The 17,945-nt window shown below is 46.9% G+C and overlaps 1 protein-coding gene across 1 annotated transcript in view; it reads right to left on the reverse strand.

Annotated features, from left to right (window-relative positions):
• Positions 1 to 17,945, reverse strand: part of sei (potassium voltage-gated channel seizure) — a 245,892-nt gene that overhangs the window by 98,994 nt on the left and 128,953 nt on the right. Inside the window, 1 exon segment of the mRNA XM_077659340.1 lies at positions 13,814 to 14,037. Within this exon segment, the coding sequence (XP_077515466.1) occupies positions 13,814 to 14,037 (224 nt within the window).

Below are 17,945 nucleotides of genomic sequence, written 5' to 3' on the forward strand. Positions count from 1 at the left end.
AGTTGGCATTTCACGCTGCATGCTGATTAAGTGGGCGTCCCTTGAATCAAGTGCAGCCGTAGTTTCCTTTTTTTTAAGATATAGAAACCATGTTGACGTCATTTTCCTTGACGATACCACGTGCAGCGACGGCATCTTATCAACATGAAACGCGGAAAACCCAACTTCATGAGCGGCGAAACACGCATTATCTACGCTCATAATCTCGAAGCACGATGCTGATTCAGAAATTTTATAAAATGCGTTACCCTTCTATGTCGAAGATGTTCAATTTCTCTATATAATCTTGCATCGTAAAACCAAAAGTTAAAAAGTTTATCAGTTTATTTTAATTAATTACTCATAAATTAGATGCACTCTATCACGTAAAAAATGTACGCCATGCCGTGAATCAACCTGTACAGACTGCACAGGCGTATTCTTCACGGCATTTCAAAGAAAAATCTGTATTGAATAATTTGAAACACCCTGTATTATCACGGGTAAAAAGTTTTCCTTATGCACGTGCAAGGCGCACGCGCTAATGACGGGAACCATCTGGTGCCATCTAGTGCCATCTAGCGCCATCTGGTGCCCCCAGGGTGATCTGCGCACGCGCAGTGGCTGCTCGCGGTAAGCGGTAGCTATAGCGGCACGTGCTATGTTAAAAGTATCTATTAGCATGTCTCTGCGCTTCACTCCGCACGGACGAGACATATTTCTGGCGCCTTGAAGTAATGTCTAATTCATGCCATTAGCAAAGGGACACAGGGACCGATTGAAGTTAAACTGCATCGATAGATTAGCGCGTTCTAATGCTAGATACGATACTTAAGCAAGAAGCGGTGCTTTTATGATATACACAAGAAAAAAAAAGAAAATGCAGATGTTACGAACACTGGCCGTTTTCGCATGCAATAGGCGGTGTGTCAGTTAAGTTTTCAACGCGAATCCCTGAGGCTAGGCTGTCCCGCTGCTAATTTCAAAATTGTGATCACGGAGTCCTTTTAAGTCCTGACGTCAGAAAATCAGTTTTGATGCCGAAATTATTTTGAATTCCTTTCTCTTTACACTAAACGCGCATTTTACTGTCGGACAAATATTAACACAGCGAGAAAAAGACTATACCATTCTTTTTGCTAAGAACAAAAATTTAATGAAGTAAGTAATTGCGCATATGTTGTCCAGCAACGTTCAAGCTGCTGAGCCTTTGACATATCCCAGCCGCGGCCACGGCATGGTTCCGCGTACAAGCATCCTGAATTGGCAGCTGAAAAGTTGCGAAACATTCGCAACGTGTAAGTACACTAATTTGCAATCTGAATGTTGGCTATTGTAAAGATTTACCCTCAGGACTCAGAATAGAATTTTACCGAAAGGCCACCGGATACGCGAGGAGGGCAACGTTTCTGACGTTTCCCTTAGATACTCACTCTAACGCAAAGATGACCGATACTGATTGAGCAGCAGAGTTGCACGATAATCCCGCGAATACTATTACTGAAGACCACGAAGCAACTACGCCTAACTGTTACAGAGCTTGGGAGAGACCTCAAGACACTTACGCAAATGTATATGCGGGACGCCGGTCGGAAAAGCTTTGGGTGCACCGGCTGTGGGTGCGCGCCCTGAGAGCTGTCTGTTGGGTGTCCGCTTAACTGTGCCGGCGAAATCATGCGGGCAGTGAATATGCGAAGCAGAGGATGGAGTCTTCTCGTTGTCGGCGATTACACAGCACAACACCACGTCTGCATGCCTGCACTAGCTATTTCTAGTTGATTAATAGGGTTCGTGCGACAACGCTATTCACATTCATTATTGGGCTCATTTCCAATCTTTTCTCTTTGCACTATTTGATTTTGTTTTTTTTACATGGAGCTCAAAGAAATGCATCAGCCGAGATACGCAGTGCATGGCTCAATATTTCCGCAGAACGCTTTAAAAGAAGGACAACACAGTCGGCTGAAGCCTGCTCTTTCCAGAGGACCTCTCAAGCCTCGGATCCAGATATGTACAGACAGTGGTGCATAGCGACAGTTCCAAGAGAATCTGCGTTCAGCGCAAAGAAAAATTTAAGTGAAAGAGCCGTGCCATATATATATATATATATATATATATATATATATATATATATATATATATATATATATATATATATATATATATATATATATATATATATATATATATATATATATATATATATATATATATATATATATATATATATATATATATATTATGGAAGAATGGGGGCATGGTTCGTAAGTGCAAACTACTTAAAAGTACAGGAAACATGAAGTTGCAAGATGAAATTTAAACGGGATAGACACTACTCAAGCGCTAGCAGCTATAGCTGCCATGGGCTGCATCACTTGAGCTAAAATTTTTTTTCTGCGCCGATACTGAGCAATGAGAATTACTGATCCTACTTGAATGTAAAGCGCTAGAGGCAGCAACTTTTTCGACTAAGCTGTCAGCTTTGTGTTTTTATCTTTTATTCCCAAATGTTATTTTGCCGAATAACGGCGGCTCTAACAAGAGCGAAATAAAACGCTCCTTTTGGCAGTGAACAACGACCGCCCTACGCTCTTTTGATGCACAGATAGTAAATACTAACGCGAAGTGCTCAGAGAGTCTGCAACCAATGGATTGTGTTTGCCTGTAAGGGAGGAAGGCAAAACTGACTAAGCCTATTGCACCTTAAGCTCTGTTTTCCAACTAAGGATGGAAGGCAGATCGTCCTGATTGTTCAGGATTCAAGAGGCCCGAACAAATGCTAACGAATCCACAAAGTTCAAAGTATTCCGTAAATGCTTTCACTTCTATTCATAGCCAGGTCTCGCAGTGTGCGTTCTTTTAAGCGCGTCTGGTACGATCTCGAACAAAACTGTCCAAAAAGGGGCACTGAGTTGTCACAAGCCCATAGCTCGCTTAGGAATTGTTAGTATGCTCATTCGTACTGCACGGTTCACTCGACGTAGCACAATGTCGAATTATACTGAAAGAAGGCAATCTAATTTGGAAGCACTACAATGCCATTGGCTCTAGCCTCCTGAATCAGTTAAAACCGGGCTAGCTTTAGTGTCATTTTCAAAGTGCCATTAACAGAACTACGAAGCATAGTTGCGTATTTCAGTACCAACCAAACTAACGAAGTCCGGCGCGCCTACGAAAACCGCCAAGGTACAAAAGAAGCCAAAGTGAGCCTCCGAGGAGTCCGCTCGTCAGTTGCGCAAGTTAAGTGAAGCCGCCGTGCGCCGAGTCGCACACCTGCGGCTGAGAGAAAGAGAACGAGAGATAGAGAGAGAGGCAGTCAGTGCCCGCGTGCTCCTCAAGGCAAGACGCTCTCCGATCGTTCATACCAGTGTCACGCGAATTCGCTTGTCCCCGGCGCGATTAGTTCCGTTCTGCTTTCGTCATTATTCGAATTCTTTTTTTTTCTTCGTGACGGCGAGCCCGATCGCTGAACGGAGGTTTGCCAGGAATTGCCAGGCGGAGCGTCCTATGGGGACCGAACCTACCCCTGGGCAAGCGAGGAGCGGAGGTGAAGGGGAGGCGACAATATTCTTCCCCCGCACATTCTCTCATGAGGCGTAGGAAGCAAATGGTTCCTCTTCGGGTTTTTTTTTTCTTACCTTAGTTTTCTTTCTCTCACGTTGCCGCTACGTTCGCAGAGCGCGACTGCGAAAGCGAGCAAAAAAAAAGGAAAGAAATGCTCTCTCGTCGGAAGCGAAGTGAGAGAGCGCAAAGAAATAACCAGGTTTGAGGAAAGGAAGGCAATAACGGAGCAGCGTTAAGGGCGATGGATACGGCGTCGCGCGAGGGGCAGCGGCGGTCAGTGCGAAGAGCGACGGCGCACGCCCTGCACCCTCCTCCTCTCCCACCCTTTACTCGGACCGCGTACACTCGGAGCCGAATCGATACCCGCGCGGCCGCCGGAAATGAGCCTAGGCGAGGGACAAGAAGCGTACGCAAAGAAGAGAACAGCATTCGCCGGGTCCTGCCCGTCCCGCAGCCTCTCGAGACGGATCGCCAACTTTGCAAATGACCGCTCGGAAAACGGTCGTTTCACTACCGCTGCCGCCGACGGACGCGCCGTCCGCACTAGACGGAGCAAGGCGGCAGCAGCGGAGTACGATCTCTGTCCTCCGTCGCCTGGTAAACATCGGCCGGCTCAGGGCACCGCCGGGAACCCCGCGCAGCGCAAAGATGTGCAACCGCCGCCACCACAACGACGGAGACGAGGAAGAAGCCCCATCATTGTTTTCCTTTTTGCCTTTCACTCTGCCTCTCTCTCCAGCTCCCTTCCTGAACGGCTTGCTGTGTCAAGAGGGGTCAGCGGCGGTGAAAGCCTCTCACGTATAGTGCAGATCATTTCTTCCCAACGTCGCCACGCACGGAGGGGGAAATCCGATTGATTATCTGTTCATCTGTGCTGCGCGCCAATGTTATTTCTCTTTCTCTCTTCTTTCTTTCTTTCTTACTTTCCTTCTTTCTTTCCTTCTTTCTTTTCTTTCTTTCTTTCTCCCATTCTTTCAGTCTTCCTATCCCATTTCTTATCCTTGCAGATGTTCTGGCACCTTATCTTACTTTCATGGCTGTTGCATGTCTACTCCAGTGCTGCCGTGGGGTGCGAACATCGAGAACGAGCACAGCAGAAATCCCTGTGCGGGACAGTAGAATAAATGCTGATCGCCAGACTTTAGTTCCATCTTGGACTCTCCCATTCTAATCTGCAAGAGGAGCGGTGCCCTCTTTCCGGTTGTGCGGTCTTGTCGTCCTTGTGATAACACGACGCGTATATCCGCCTTCAGCGTTCGCTTCCTTTTAAAACAAGCGCACAATGACGTGAAGGCAAGCTGCGTGGATAAAAAAGGAAGCACGCAATGAAATGACTCACATGATATACGTGTGCTAAGAGGCTTTACGGGCCAAAATGAAGCCGGTCGAAGAGGACGGGCGAATCTTAACTGTTCTAACACATATACGGTGGGTGACCACACAATCTGTTTCAAAACGTGTAATACATGACGGATTTGAAAGTGCTGGGTGCGAACTGGCTTACAGCTAGCAAACGCGGCAATTTTTCCGCCACTATCGTGAAAAATTTGCTGTCCTCAAAACGTGTTCGGACCGCAGAGCCTACGAAACGGGCATTTCCTGAACATGGCCACATAATTTGTTTTTGGTCAGATGTTTAGGGGAATCCCTCAAAGTGGAGTAAATTTGTAATAAGGGGAGTAATTACTTATTGGCATCCACCCAAGCGCAGCCGTATGGCTACAAAGGCAAGCTACACAGCATTCTCAGAAACTTCGTACCCGGACCAGGACGAATTTTTCATCAACTACGAAGCTTCTGTGAAAGCTGTTTAGCTTTCCTTTGTAGCCGTATGGCTGCGCTTGGGTGGATCCCAATGGGTAATTACTCCCTTATTAATAATTTGTTTTTTTCATAAATAATTTATGTCTTTTATGCCTTGGTTAGCTTAGAGGCCTCATTAAATTTACAACCGCCAATATGGCTTGCACCGTTTCAAGCGTATTGAAAAGCCTTTTCTGCGCATCGTCGGTGAGTTGCACCAACACCGCAGGACCGCGGTAAAAATTTGCGCATTTATCTAATTCGCTTATTGTTACCTGCTCGGATTCGCACTGTGGCGGGTAATTTAGACCGCCATTGTCTTCAAGCAGACTAAGTTTTTTTTCTTTATTTTATGACGACGAGCGGACTAACACTGTTCTCGTACGCACTCTCGCGGACGAACTTGCTGTAAATAAGTGTGAACTGCACGATGCGCCAGCGCCGACTAAGTTACAAGCCGATCCCTGAAGACGGGAGGGGCCATTTCTTTCAGGGATGACATGACTTGCAGAAACTTGTTCGTGTTTCCAGAAGGGCCTTTGTCTCACCACACATTACGAACTGCTACAAACCATTAATCACATCCGCACTCGCGGCAACGACCCTGCGTGAAATCAACAAAAAGAAACTGCGCAATGTTTCAAACTGCCTAGAAGACCCGTTTCTTCACTAAAGTGCGATGTTGGGCGATTTGGCTCATGACGAGTACTGGTAAAACAAAACATTCGCAAGCAGAACGATGTTTTCGCCTGTTCTGCCTGCGGCCTTTGCATTTTGCGCAGTTCCACCGGGACCTGCACATCCGCCAAAGCCGTGCCGAAAGCTGGCGACCAGCGGTCCACTCTTACCGAATCCGTATCCAGCAGGCGAGCCGAGCGCAGGCTGCTGGTCGGCGTGCATGCCACGGTCGTGCTGTCGACCAGAGCGTCGGGAAAGCTTCGCTGGCTTCCCGCAGTGCGTCGCAGCATGGCGTCGTCGGACGGGCAGCAGCATTGTTTGTTCTCGTGCAGCGATCGCTTCTTCCTCGGCCGAGCCGAGGGGGGGAGACGCGTACGACACGATACGCAAGCAGCGACGGAACAAACGCAGCTGCTCTCGCGCGCGCGGCTCCAACGCGTCCCTGAGCAGTGGCCACTGCGCTCCCCTTGTTGTCCACACGTGCTAACAACGCTTTACGCATTCAAACTCTGCAGGCAGCGCGACGGCGCGGGACGGAAATAGATTATGACTCAGAGAGAACGCTGATTTTCATTAAAACCGATTTCTAATGCGCCGCTGGTGAAAGCTAACGAGAAAAAAAAATCGAAACTGAACAGCAAACAGAAGAAACCATAAAGACCTGTGTCGCCTCGTGTGTACGCAAAAAACAGCGTGAACCTTCGGCACTGCGAGCTTTAAACTTTACACCGCTTTAGAATGCACAAAAGACAAGGGAATGAAAAATAAACTCAAGAATATAACGACGGAATCAATTCCTTTCCACAAGCGACAGGGATTTACATATAGCATAGTACTATACAGTGGCACTCCTCACTAGTCTCATCTTACTAGTCTTCACTGGCGGTCGACGGAAGCACTTTTCATTGTGTTGTGCGATGTGGACAGCCTCAAGGGTCACTGCTTTGCTGTGTTCTCTAAAATAATCGATTCTGTGAATAACGGTGCGCAGCCACACGCATTGTAATGACTCACAAACTTCCATTTTCCTCTCATGTTCCTCCTCCCCCCAGCGCTCTCGCCGTCACATTACCTTCGTCACTTGCTTTAGTCTAGGACGGGCAACGCAGTCACTAAGACTATCGGTTGCCTGGCGCCCTTACGCGGGCTTATTGCGATCCTTAATGAGACGATATTAATTATACGATCAATCATTATCCATTACAAAAAGAGCTTTACTTGTCCTAACTGTCTTGGTCACGAGCCTGAATCATCGCCTTACCGCTCTGAAAGGCACAAGTGATTTTTCTACGTCATATGTTCGACGAAAAGCGAAGTTCTGTTTAACGATAATCCTTTTAATGCTAACTGCTACTGGCTAAATTAAGAGCCAAGAACTCAGAACCAAGGACAAGTAAACGCATGTGTAGACCACTCACTGGACAGTCACCAGGCGAGAACATAACTTATTATATTTCCGGTGCCCGCCGAATAAAATCGAACTTTGCGTTCCCTTCTTCGCCAGTGTGGGCAGGAGGCAGAGCTGCTGCAGATGCTGTCAGTAATGCGGCCTTATTGTAACGTCCGTCAGATGTCAAAGTAGCTACCGTATGCCTGCAGAACATCATCACTGCTCAACTTTTGAGCACCTTCAGCGTACAACGCAGCGAAACATCCGTGTGTGGTCTGAGGAGTCACGGTGCCATAACGTGCAACCGCGTCAAGTTACGTGAAAGCGCAGGCACCAGACTAAAGCACTGAGAACCGTTCCTGGAACCCGCGGCACAATCCTGTGCAGAGCTAAACCATGCGATGAGAACTAGAGAAGGCGCCTGTAAACCATGTAACAACGGCGAGTGGCATACTGACATTGTTGCGTGTTCCAGTCACGGCAGCCGGTGTAACGACAGCAAGCCTCTGGTAATCATAAGCTGCTCGTCCGCGCGATGCGCTTTGTAAACAAAGCCTGCGATCATTTGAACGTCAAACATAGTTTTTACAATGATGAGCGCTTTTTCAACACAGCACAGTCACTATCACTGCAAACTTGAGTTACCCTATAAAGGAGTAAAAGAAGGAGTAGGCTTTCTGCTAACGCACTCACCATTAAGGGGCAGAAAATGCTGCCCAAGTCCCGGAGTAGATTTGTATCACTGAATGCACGGAATGCTTACTGTTGGTAACGAAGTCATATCTACACTTGAAAGGATAGAAACTTGATGCAGCTAGCAGTGGAAAGAGACGCGGCACGGCACGACCTGTGGTTAGCAATTACAGGAGATTGAAACACCGGTTAAGACATTGGTAACTACAGTTAGGTTCGCATGTTCTGAACAGTAAATCTGTTTCAGTTGCCAACTATAAGTAGCCCGTATTTTTAGTGATCGGAATGTACCACCGGGATTGCGCAACATACCCTACCTTTATAAGGGAGTGTGTTAGAGGACATCTTACTCCGTTTTTATTCCCTGTTATGTTAAATCGTGCTTAGAGTGTGGGAAACTGCTAGATGTCGCTTCCCATGCAGCAACGTCACTTAGTGCTTCTTTACTATTTAATCACCCTATGCCCACCGCAGGGCAAAGGCCTCTCCCATATCTCTCCAACTAAGTTGAGTTGAGTTGAGTGGTTGTAAACTACCGGTGGGATTAGCCTTGCAATCCTGTCCTGTTCCAGCTGCGTCCACCCCGTCCCCGCAGACTTCTTAATCTTATCCGCAAACCTAACATTCTGCCCCTCCCTGCTGCACGTGTCCTCTCTTGGAATCCAGTTCCGCTAAACCTTACCACAGTCAGTTACCTTGCCGTCGCATTACATGCCCTGCCCTAGCCCATTTCTTCCCCTTGATTTCGACTAGGACCTCATTAACCCGTGCTTGTTCCCTGACCCACTCTGCTTTCTTCCTGCCCCTTAACGGGGCACCAATAATGTTCCTTTCCATAGCTCGCTGCGTTGGCCTCTTTATTGTTGAACCCTGTCCGTTAGCCTCCACTTTCTGCCTTCTAGGTAGTACGGGCAAGATACAGCTGTTGTATATTTTTCTCTTGAGTGTTACTGGTAAACTGCCATTCATCGAATGAGAGATAAATGTTATCCACCGCATTCTTATTCTTCTAATCATTTCACTTCCAGCGCCTCACTGCCAATCCTAAACTGCTGTTCCCTTCCAAACATTACTTAAGCTTTCGGCATATTAATTTTAGACCTGCCATTATTATTTGCATGTGTAAGTCATGAATCATGCTTTGAAATTTATCTCCTGAGAGATAAACAAAGCAATGACATCAGCGAATCGCACGCTATAGCGGGGTATTCTCCATTAGCTCTTATCCCCAACTGCTCCCAACCTTTACAATTTACATTTGAATAATACGAACGGCGAGTCGTTATGAAGGGAACGTATACACTATATGGCAGCGTTTCAAACGTTATCATATATTCGAGGTTGTTCAATACGGCAAGAAAAATAGGATAGGCGCGGTGGCTGAGCGTCTTATTAGAACAATATATGACGTGATTCTTATTGAAATACGCGTAGCCGCTGTTTTCACCGATACCTAATAATTGGCTTATTTATGAAGAGATGATTGAAAGTTAAGTAAGCCATTTTCGCTGTTCTAGTATTCGCCCTATGCCTGGCATGACAGACGCCGACCTCATATTGCACACCCTGGCATATACAAGTGGAGCAAACGAATTACGGTTGCGAGATCAAAGCTCCCTGTCATGCAACCCTGCATAATTTAGTAGACATACTGCGCTCGCGTATAAGCCTTTGGGTGCAGCTTTAAGGCCCAAGTGTGCCAGTTTACAGGGCCATGACTGGCAGCACTGCGTTCCGCTCACTTTTCACTGGCGTCGCATCTGCACCGTAACGAGTGCATAGGAGCTCACTGCATTGCGAACAAGAACGCCAAGAAGCACCGAGAAGCTCCCGCCACCGCGGACAACACAAGAACGCCGCGTACTAAATTCTCTTTTTAACAAAATGCTAATTCACGTCGCCCAGGAAATATGCTTCTCCTATAACACTCTCGTTTGTGCGTTGCCAAAGAAAGCAATTCACCTCTCTTTATGCATAGCATGTGCACACAGATCGACAATAATGAATAGTGCGGGTTTAACGAAAATATCACAAAGAAACTGCTCTCCTTTCAGTTGGCACCAAAGTTCGGTGTAGGCGTAGTCTCCGGAGGCTAGTGTTGATAATAACGGGAAGTGCAGGCTATGAGCAAAGTGAGTACGGCCGAATTTTAAGCCGAAAGCCTTTAATGGGCCATACTGACGGTGTCCATCCGTCCGTCCCTCCGTGACACTCTTCAAATCGATAAGAAAACAATCTTTGTGCAGGATGCGGTTCGAACCACCATCCTTCGTTCCGCAGCCGAGCGTGCTGACGACTACGCTACTTCCCGCCAACGCATATGTAGTTCTCCTTGTCTAGGAGGCAGGAGAGTGTTTGCCGAAAGGCGTCGAATCAGACAGATGCCTCCCAAAGCCCTCCAGTGTCTCCGGCCTTTAAGACTCGCAAACAATTGTGTGCTTGATTACCGTCTTAACCACATATCAGTCACAAGCAGCAACACCGCGCCAAAGGCTTTCGCCTCACCGCACTTTAGATCAACAAAGTGCCCCCTGAACTTTTTTTTTTCTTTCGATGAGACCTTACGATAGCGATTACGAGCAAACATCAGCGCTTAGTGTGCTGTTGGTTCCGCCAACAACGCAGTAAACTTGTTTAGAGCGCCGCTATTCCTTTCGTCTTCCTCACTGTTAGGGATGCCTAAATTGGAGGAAGTCCCGAAGCTGTTGATAAGATTCAACAACACTTGAGCTAGCTTTGTATACATTTCGGATAAAAAATACACAAACAAAAACAACGGCATTTTGGGCTGTGCAATGGTTTTCGTGTCATTTCTGTCCACCATTTACTAACTACCGGGCATAAAAGATGCCAGACAATTGTTCCGCGCATTTCGGTGGTGGGTTAAAGATTCCTTTTGATCGAAAACTCTGTTCAACGCTTAGTTTTTTAACTGGCAAAAAGAAGTACCTCGTAATTTCTCTTCCTCAATCTATTATTTTCGCGTGTCAAGCGCTAGCGCTGACGCAAAGCGGTTAGCGGAGTGCCATTGAAAGCTTAGCCAAGCTGCTGCTCTGAAAGCTCCACAAGAGGTAACCAGTAGAGATGGAATGTGCATTTCGAAGCACAAGCAAGCTACGACGCAAGACACAAGTGCGTTTGTGTTCCGCTATCAGTTCGATATCAGCAACGATGCCCGGCGTTGACATGCGTGTAGGTGAGTGTCACTACGCTGCAAAAAAAAAAGCCATGAAAATATATAATGAACACTAAATTAATGCACCTACTTAATCTGGTTGCGTGGTTACCGTGAGAACACAAACAAGAAAATGCGCCTCAAAACAGCTATACAGTGGCCGCGCAAGCTTTATCCTCTTCGCATAGCGCGCAGGAGCAATACACAAGTTTGATGTTAAGACCACACAGCGAGAAAACATCGTTACATGTGTCCAGTCAAATCCATATCATCAATGTTCTTGTCCACGTTTTTACCGAAAGACAACTTGCTTTATTCATTTCATATTTGAGGTGATGAAAAATATTCACTATCTCAAATTCATCTCCACGAATTTCACAACTTGATCATAGAGCGGCTGACATTCTAGCCACTTGCAGTTCCCCGAAAAGATAGTTTTTGTCGCATTCCTTCACTTTAAAAGACAATTTTGATTGAAGACTGAGTGCTTTGGTGCACAGAGATGCAAACAAGCTTCTCAGAGCCAATGGTCTCATTTGTATATTCTGGCTATTATTTTCCCCTTACCTTGATGGTGAAAAAAAGAACACCTAAAAAACGCTGCTTGTGCCTTGGGTGGTTTGGAAGAACTACTGACAGATTCAGAATTGTTGCATCACCGAGAAAGTTAAAATATAGATGCCATGCCAGTAAGAACAATTGGTAGGTTCCCGGCAGCTCTAGGTTTATAAACAAGTTTCTTACGCGTTCGAGGTGGGTGCTTTAACACTGCTAGTTTCATTTTCGTTCCGTTGGCGAAAAAGGAAAAGGGTGAATAAACTTAATGCCAGTAAAGAGTTTTATGTTCGTGTGCCGGCATTAAAAACAAGGAGCTAACTACTTAACCGCGATTACAAGAACGAGTGTACGACGGGCAGCCTGCCAGCTTTTCCATACAGCTTAAACAAATAGCTCGCATAGGGCCAAGCAGTTACTCTCTCTTGAACAGTAGCTGCCATAGAAAAGATAACCCAGCACATTTTTTTTAATCTGCTTCCTGAGTATAGGTTTAAATACGTCGCTTTCATCTGAAAATCACAGGCATCTGTTAAAGTTCAAGCACACGAAAAAAGTTAATGTTTGTAGCTGTGGCTACACAGACAAGGCTTTAGACTCTTAGATGTGAATACAACACGCTCAAAAGTGTTTTCAAAGACGTTATAATTTTGCTTAAGCAGGCCTAGATGCTAGCAAAGCTGTTTTCTTTCCCGAAGTTTAAGGAAACCCAATGCCAGAAGGAATAAAACTATCGCGTTTTGTACTTCGAAGTAGCACTCGGAGTATGATAGACTCAATGCCCGGTTGTGGTATATAGTTTTATACGAGAGACTTCGTACAGCAGCGGATGTTGGATAAAGCATCACTGGCTGTATCCTAGTTGGTTTTTGTCTTGTCCTACTGCAATTTGCACGAGACATGAAACAAAGTGTTGATTAAAAAAAAACAGCGAAGGAATTAAATTGTTAATGTATTCGTAGATTTGTTCAGACAAAGTGATCGTGACTGTGCGAGATGAGATTCCTACGTACTCTGTGATTTGTCTCCTGTAGGTTCTTGCCTGATATACTTGACAAACCCTAGTACACATGGAAGACTGTAGCCAAGATGATTTTCGTAAGGTGGCAGTCAATCGCGCACCTCAAGCACGCACTGCCGCAGCTTCCGCATCCCTTGGACGAGTACCATGCGGCGACAGACATCAAATATAAACACTTCGCACTAAGTTAGTCCCACTGGGAGACGAAAAGAACACCTAGTGCGTTCACCGCACGAAGACTAGGATTGCATAGATGCCTGCCTTACTTGCAACTCTTGATACTGGAGCCACCCTTCCAACGTGAGACTATGTCCTCCGTCTGATAAGCCAACGCTCTGAATGTCTTTGACACGTTCTAATGGCTATAACTTAATTTTTTAAAAATTACGAAACTTAGTATTGAACTAGCATCAGCGTACCTGATCCCTGGACAATCTGGAACCTGCATTATCTTCCTTTTTATACCATGCACCTAAGCAGAATATTAGGATATAACAAAACGCATAGACTTCTTATTGCAGTCTTAACTTGCCTCAGCTAGCGACGCTCACTGGCTGCACGGCTTCGTTTCAAGCCGGCATAAGGGCCATAATTCAGGTTGGCTAAAGGCGTGCAAGTCTTACCCCTCAAGACTTTTCTATTCTTCGTATACAGCATAGTGCAATGCCTGGCTCATTCCCAGCAAAAAGGTTGAATTGCAAACAAAGGACCTTAAATATACTGTACAATGGAAGAAAGAAGACGAAAATGCGAAGTTTCCCAAATCTCGCCGTAATTCACGGATGCACGTCCCGTAAGTGCAATAGCAGCAGCATGAAAACTAGTCTCACTGCAGCATACTGCGTTGAGGCCGCTTGAATCACTATCTAAAGTTTTCGCGCATTAACGACGTCAACGTGGATTTCAACATGAAGGCTCCCGCGGGTGGCGAACCGACCTCCGTCCTTCCCCTCACCTGAGCCACCTTCTCTCCGACGTGCTGCTTGAAGCTGTGCGACTGGACCTCCTTAAGGACCAGCTTGGAGGCGGTGGACGAGTGCGAGTTGTCTTTGCGGGGATCGACCGTCACCTGGCTTAGGGAGGGAGACTTGGCCCGCGTCTGACCCGTCAGCGCGGCGAAGCGCCCCAGGTCGGACTCGGAGGAGGCGTTCGGCAGCGCCCGGCTGCCCACGCTGTTGGCTGCGAGCGAACAATGGGAAATAGCAAGCGTAAATCGCACGCTAGGCAGGTCGAAGCTCACAGCTAGAATCTGCACATCAGCTACACGCCATATCCAAGACGGTGCACATGTTGTTCACACACACACATCATCGCCTCCCATCTACCCTGAAGTTAGCAGCGTAGAACGCAGAAGGGGACCCAAGGAGAACCAAGGAGCCCAAGCTGCAGTTCTATATACGCTCTCCACCTCTTTCCTTCCTTTCCTTCTAATCTCTTTTTGTCTTTTGGGGAGCAGCCGGCCAGAGACACGCTGCACCGACCGACCCTCTCTCCTTCTTTGTCTGCACAGGAGCGCAAGTCGTGTGCCACATGTACAGTCGGCGACAAATGTCTCTGGACCACGTGTTCCTCAAACGAAGCTCGTAGCTCTGCTGTTAGCCTGCGGCTGGAGACCACACTTGTGGAGGTGAAAGTCAATATTTTGTTCTTTCATCTCCCCAGGTGTGGTCTCCAGCCGCCGGCTAACAATAGAGCTATCGGCTTCGTTTCAGGAACACGTCGTCCAGAGACTTTTGTCCCCGACTGTACGCTCCCCGGCTAGGGAAACGCAAGGTGGCGCTTCTCGAGATCGATGTCGTAATGACGTAAATATGACGTATACACGCGTGACGTATACGTCATGTGCTGAGGAGACAGCGAAGACCGCAGGCTACTCGGCCCCGGCCAAATCAATCATCCAGTTTTTCAGCCGCAAAGATACTGTGAATCTAGTAACAGAGGAGAGGTCTAAAGAATAAATTAACTGTTTTCTGGGACAAGTTCACAAGGCGAAGTGAGCCACTGTCGTAGTACCTAGCTGCGTACCATTCGCATACTCTATGCCATGACCACGACCAGCTTGCGCCGTCTGGCACGTAAGCGTCGGCTTTATTGTCCGGGTGTTCTTAGTAGGAAAACTGTGGTGTGAGTTGAGGGCTCACGGGCTTCGACCAGTTGTATGTTTCTTGGGACAAAAGTTTCTGAAGCTCAACCACCTTCAACAGAAATTCAAGCACAGCGGACGCAGTTTTCGGATGGGTTCAAAAGCAGATGTGAACAGAGTGCCACCCGTGTCCTGAAAAGAGGTAATAAACTAACACTCTTATATTGCCTGACGGACTTTGCCTGACGGACTTTGCTGTGCATTCTTCACGCTTCTAATGCATTCCATTCCCTTTCCTCTGTTTAGCTGAATGCCTTTTAGGTACAGAAAAACTAATAACAACAGAAACATCCTGGTCATCAAAAGCAATTATTACTATTCTAAGCCATCGCTAGGCACGTGTTGGCAAATGGCAACCCCGGGAGAAATTCATCACGGAATACAGTAGTGAAGCATCAGAGGCGATGTCGGAGAAAGACCCTTAAAAAGCGTCTCCTTACCCTTGACATGCCCTATTCCTGACAATTTTTTGATACCAAAAACAAAGAATATAGCTGCCCTCTGTCAACACTTCGCATATTTCAGCTGACCTCAGGCTGCGCGAACAAATCTGTACTTTAAAGTACGGTGTGCATCAAACGCACTGCCTTAGACGCGTTGGAGTAAGGTGTAAGGTGGATAAGGATTTGGCGAGCAACAAAGTCTTAGCAATGAGCTGGAGGCAGTGCCCGGGCATTAGTAATTTTCCCGTAGCTAAATTACTGACCCACCTGTAGACACGCCAAGAACAAAATTCCCAGCCGAGCATCTTTAATGACGACAGCCCCACGCTGCATAATGGTTGTCCGAGACAGCGCTCTTCTGGCCGCCATGTTCTTTAGAGTCCTTTGTAAACAAACTAGCATATATTTTCTTATATACTCGTTTCTTACGAGTTCGTTACGAATTCAAACATTCTCGCGGCCACGGGAGTGAAGGACGCCACTAAACTCAGAGTTGCGAGCGTCTTGAGGTCCCGACACAGGGCTCTCCGGTCACTCAAGCCGTAGTCGGCGTCGCGCACCGCCGTCCAGATGGCAAGGGCATCCTATGCGCTGGAGTTGCGCTGCGACCAGATGAGAATTAACGAGCGCCAGTGAAGGGACATCGCGCGACAACGTGTGCCGAAAAACAGCACCCTGAATTTTTTAACACTAGGCGGTAGCAGGGATGCCACCTGCAGGAAGGAAGAGGGAGTCTCAAGAAATAGCGATAAGAAGGAGACAAGCAGTGTAGAAAGGAGGAGGGCAGTGGGTTTATACTCCAAAATACAGCGCCGCACTCGGGCGCGGCCATTTTCTGCTGACTGGCGCGCCGCAGTGCGGGCGTTTCTTTGGACACTGCGGAGCTGCGGTAACTCCGTGACCGCGCCTGCAAGATAACCGCGATTTACTGCCCGTGCCGAGCACATTGCCAAGCATATTTCCGCAGCGCTGTTTGGTTGCAGCAAGCATTCGGGTTGTCATAGAGGTGAAATCGATGCATTAGTGGTGCCATTTAGTTTAAAATTCATGTTAATTGTCCCGGCGCGCGCTCGCGCTATCGTTACCGTCTTGGTAGCCTATCGCAGAGAAAACTGTTCTAGAGAATTGCAAGCGTTGGGTGTATGGCTCGCAGCTCCAATTCTAATGTGCCCTTGACCCTTCCTGCCAGCCATAGAGAATCGATATATAGAGAGTTATGTTATCGAGGCAGTGCGGCTATGCGCCGGTCGCACCAATAAATTACAGTTGTGAGCTCAGCTCAGTCGCAAAGCTTACAGAAGAGAAGTTTTGTCGTGCTTTATTTAAACACTATTTCCTTGGGATTCTTTCTATTATGCTTAGCAAATCGAGTGTAACGTCAAATTGTTGCACCTGCGTGTCACCAGGTGCATCATACATTCATCATACATCATACATTGCGCATATCAACACAGTTTTGCTCATTTCATCAAAGCTTCTTTATAAATATCAGCGGGGAAGACAGCTTTTACGATTTCTGCAGCCGGAAGAGGAGTATATATTTACCTATTCGGCAGCTCCCGGCGCGCGTGATAGCATCGTGTTACCGTTTGAGCCAGTGGCATAGAATGTAGTGAAATCTCGTGCATTGTGCTTGACAGACATTGGCAGCAGAAAAATACTATGACATCTTTGGCACGTTGACTTTCCTCTGACATACGGAACCATCAGTTTAATTTGGCACCTGTCATAGTTCCTTCCTCGTATCCGAAATGTGTTCAATGCCAGCAGTATCAAGCTCTGCAAGTGGATGCTCGGTTTTCAAAAAGTAGGAACAAGTAACAGACGACTGAAAGATTTGTGGAGGGGCTCAAGAGAGAGTTTAGTAATGGGGTTAAGAATTGACAGTTAATATGAAGATATTGAACATGCTACGAATTAGTGGTTAGGTGGCAATTTTCACCACGCCAATGCAAAGTGGATACTATAATGATCTATCTAGGAGTGCGTCCGCACCCTGCGTGCGAGGGTAAAATAATCTAGCCTATACGTTGCGCACGGAACTGCGCGCAAGCAGAAAGAAATCCTTCACTGCTGTATAGTGAGGCCACATAGCACTAGGCAAACTGCAACACGCTACACTTCCGCCTACTATTTTGAATGGATTTGTTGTGCACAGACAGTGGTGGGGCCCCAGCCGACAATCTCCGAAGTTTAGGCTTCAAATGAAAAGCCGAGCGTGGACGAATATTCATCCGCAACCCTGGAAAAAACAAAGGCTGTACATTAACGCAACACTGAAGTGACGACCAATCACAAGCTTGTGCCATCAAGAAGCTCAATCTCTCGAAAGCGCCATCCGCAGCGTTTGGTGTTGCGACTGAAGGAAGGATGAAAAAGGAAAGTGCACAGTACTGCCCATTGGCTCGAGCTGAACCTCAATCGCTGCCAGGTGCAGGCAGAGGAGAGCTGAAAGTTGTGAGAGGAAAGACTGAAAGAACAGACGTGCTTCGCAACAACCG

This window comes from Amblyomma americanum, chromosome 3 (assembly GCF_052857255.1).
Source record: "Amblyomma americanum isolate KBUSLIRL-KWMA chromosome 3, ASM5285725v1, whole genome shotgun sequence".
NCBI classification, from domain to species: Eukaryota; Metazoa; Arthropoda; class Arachnida; order Ixodida; family Ixodidae; genus Amblyomma; species Amblyomma americanum.